This window comes from Periophthalmus magnuspinnatus, chromosome 10, assembly GCF_009829125.3.
Source record: "Periophthalmus magnuspinnatus isolate fPerMag1 chromosome 10, fPerMag1.2.pri, whole genome shotgun sequence".
In the NCBI taxonomy this organism is placed as follows: Eukaryota; Metazoa; Chordata; class Actinopteri; order Gobiiformes; family Gobiidae; genus Periophthalmus; species Periophthalmus magnuspinnatus.
The window spans coordinates 22,766,031-22,769,804 of record NC_047135.1 but is presented as its reverse complement, the minus strand read 5'-3'; the positions used below and the strand labels follow the sequence as shown (position 1 = coordinate 22,769,804).

The following is a 3,774-nucleotide window of genomic DNA, read 5'->3' as shown; positions in this document are numbered from 1 at the left end:
ACGATGACAATAGCTGGGTCGCCCCTCTCCCCTTTAAAGAGCCTCGTCTGCAAATGCCAAACAATAGAGACCTAGCACTTAGTCGGTTCTCTTCCCTAAAACGAAACATGCAGAGGAAACCCCACATGCAGCAACAATACGTGGAGTTTCTAGAAGGTGTTTTCTCTAGTGGCCACGCCGAAGTAGCTCCTGCACAAAAGCAGGGAGAGGAGTGTTGGTATCTCCCTACATTTGGGGTTTACCACCCTCAAAAGCCCAACAAGATCAGAGTAGTTTTTGATTCAAGTGCCCAGTACTCCGGTGTCTCACTCAACAATATGCTTCTTACTGGCCCTGATCTAAATAACAGTCTCATTGGGGTGCTCCTTCGCTTCCGCAAAGAAAGCATTGCAATAATGGCAGACATACAGCAAATGTTTCATTGTTTCAGGGTACGTGAGGACCGTAGGATCGCAACTACCTCCGTTTTCTGTGGCATAAGGACAATGATGTGAACAAGGAGGTTATCGACTATCGAATGAAAGTCCATGTGTTTGGTAACTCACCATCTCCTGCGGTAGCTGTTTATGGACTGCGCAAGGCCATTCAAGCGGGAGCAAAAGACTATGGGGCTGATACAGTCAAGTTTGTGGAGAGGCACTTTTATGTCGATGATGGCCTGATCTCTGTGCCTTCTCCAGCCGAAGCAATTGACTTGCTCCAAAGAACTCAAGCCTCACTCGCTGAGTCCAATCTGCGTCTCCACAAGTTTGCTTCCAACTCTCAGGCAGTCATGAAGGCCTTCTGCCCTGATGATTGTGCAGCAGTTTTGAAAGACCTAGATCTTGGTGGCGAAGAAACTCAATCACAGCAAAGTTTAGGTCTCATTTGGGAAACAAAGACAGACACTTTCACTTTCTCAGTGGCTGCCACAAACAAACCATTCACTCGGCGAGGTGTCCTGTCATCTGTTAATAGTGTCTTTGATCCTTTGGGCCTTTTAGCGCCAGTCACAATCCAAGGGAGGGCTCTACTCAGAGAGCTCACCTCAGAAAGTTCAGATTGGGACACACCACTTTCGGAAGATAAGCAAAGTAAATGGGAAACATGGAGAGATTCTCTCAAAGACTTAAAAGAACTCCATGTCTCAAGAATGTACACACCTACCTCTCTCAGTCAGGCAAAACACAAAGAACTCTGCCTATTTTCAGATGCTTCAACCAAAGCCATTCGCGCTGTAGCCTACTTAAAAGCAGTTCAACAAGACAACAAAGTTGAGGTCGGATTTCTTATGGGCAAGGCGAGACTTGCTCCCCAGTCAGAACCCACCATACCAAGACTTGAACTATGTGCTGCTGTCTTGGCTGTTGAGTTGGCCGATCTTATTCTGGACGAGTTGGATGTAGAATTTGATGCTGTTCACTTTTACACGGACAGTAAGGTAGTCTTGGGCTATATCTACAACGAATCAAAGAGATTCTACACGTATGTTTACAATGGCACTACGTGTGCACTGAACAAAATCCAGCAGATCACGCATCACGCTCGCTGACGCCATCCCAACTAAACGAAACAACTTGGTTTACTGGACCTTCCTTCATTCATCATCCACCTGCAGAGTCAAAACAAGAAAGCAGACACTTTGAGGTAGTTGAACCAGACAAGGACTGTGAAATCAGGCCACAAGTAAAAACTTGCGCCACCCACCTCCAAATGCTCACCTGCAAACCCTTTGAGCGTTTCTCCACCTTCAAGTGTTTAGTTGGAGCTATAGCGTTCCTCATCCACATTGCAAGATCGTTTAATGGCACTAACCCAAACAGTGAATGTAAAGGTTGGCACAAATGTAACTTACCTCGTACACAAGATGAAATGACTCAAGCAAAGCATATTATTCTGCAAGAGACTCAAAAGGCCACCTTTGGGAAAGAACTGTCTGCCCTTAAAGCTGGTAAATCAATCTCCAAACAGAGTACCCTGCTAAAACTCAGCCCGGTCCTTGACAATGGTCTTATTTCAGTTGGAGGCCGACTCAAACACTCTGAGTTCGAGAACTTCGAAAAGACCCCAGTAGTTCTCGCCAAAGACAGCCACGTCTCCCTCCTGCTCACTCGGCACTACCATGAGCAGATCAAGCACCAAGGCCGTCACCTGACAGAAGGGGCAATCAGGGCAGCAGGTCTATGGATATTAGGTGGCAAAAGACTTGTTAATTCAGTGATCCACAAATGCATCGTCTGCCGCAAACTACGTGGAAAACAGGAAGAACAACGTATGGCAGATCTTCCCCCTGAACGACTTAAAACATGTCCTCCCTTTAGTTACGTTGGTCTTGACGTTTTTGGACCTTGGACTGTAACTACCAGACGTACTAGAGGTGGACAAGCACAAAGCAAGCGTTGGGCCATCATGTTTACTTGCATGAGTTCTAGAGCCGTGCATATTGAGGTGATCGAGTCTTTGGATACATCCAGCTGTGTAAATGCCCTAAGACGCTTCTTTGCACTACGAGGACCCGCTGAAAAACTTTTATCTGACCGTGGGACTAACTTTATTGGAGCTTCTAAAGAGCTAGGAATGGACAAAACATTGGAACAGTATCTAAAGGACCAAGGTTGCAGCTGGGAATTCAACCCGCCACATGCTTCCCACATGGGAGGCTCCTGGGAGCGCATGATTGGCATTGCTTGGAGAATACTGGACTCAATGCTACTCCAAAGTAAGGTACAACTCACTCACGATGTGTTGTGCACACTCATGGCCGAAGTCACCGCAATCATATATGCAAGGCCGCTTCTTCCAGTCTCTTCCGACCCAGATAACCCCTTCATTTTGTCCCCTTCAATGCTGCTAACCCAGAAAACTTGCCTTTCACCCCCTCCTGGAGATTTCCTGGACAAAGACCTTTACGCCAAGCAGTGGAGACAAGTTCAGGCTCTTGCCAACCAGTTCTGGACGCGCTGGAGGCGAGAGTACCTACCCACACTACAACAGAGACAGAAATGGACTGTATCACGTAGAAATCTGCAAGTTGGTGATTTAGTTTTGCTCAAAGACAAGCAGGCCCCACGCAACAGTTGGCCCATGGCTAGAGTCACTGCCACGTTCCCAGGAAAGGACAATCATATAAGGAAGATCGAGGTTAAGGTAAACGATCAAGGAGGTGTAAAGACTTTCATGCGGCCAGTTACTGAAGTTATTCTTCTTCTACCAAAGGACAATTCTTAGGTTTAGTTCATATTAGTGGCCCCTTAGAGGCCAGGCGGGGAGTGTGTTGTCTTTTAGGTATTTGGTTTAATGAATAAGTTAAATAAGTTTATAAATGTAAAATGTATTAAGAAGCTAAAATAAGGGTCTGTAATACTGTATAAATGTTTTGTATTATTATTTTATGATTAACTGTAGTTCAGAATAAAAAAATATATCTATATATAGCGGGACGTTTCCACTTCCGGTTTACCACACCACTTCCGGTTTCCGGTCTAATGGAAAACAAGAGCGCGTGTCATCTGGCATGGGGCTAGTCACAATCTGTCGCCATCCACCTTGAAACTCGCACATGGCAATGCCGTAAGTTGTAAATATGTTAATTGATGTCTAGAGAGTTATATTTTTGTATTATTTAGGAAAAATACGAAGTTTGTTCAAAGATGAATGTATATTACGTTTGTGTCATACGTAGTTCATTCACTAAGAGCATGTTATTGTACCCTTACAGTTTTTACCGTTTGGAGAAGGAAAATAAAGCAACAAAACGTCCCCTGTGGTCCTGGTCCTTCTTCAGTGGTTTATCTT

At 45.1% G+C, this 3,774-nt stretch overlaps 1 protein-coding gene across 1 annotated transcript; it reads left to right on the top strand.

Moving 5' to 3' along the window:
• Positions 1-1,692: 1,692 nt before the first annotated feature.
• On the top strand, positions 1,693-3,207 carry LOC129456566 (uncharacterized). Its single transcript, XM_055224682.1, has one exon. The coding sequence runs from the start codon at positions 1,693-1,695 to the stop codon at positions 3,205-3,207; it is 1,515 nt and encodes a 504-aa protein (XP_055080657.1).
• The last annotated feature ends 567 nt before the right edge of the window (positions 3,208-3,774 follow it).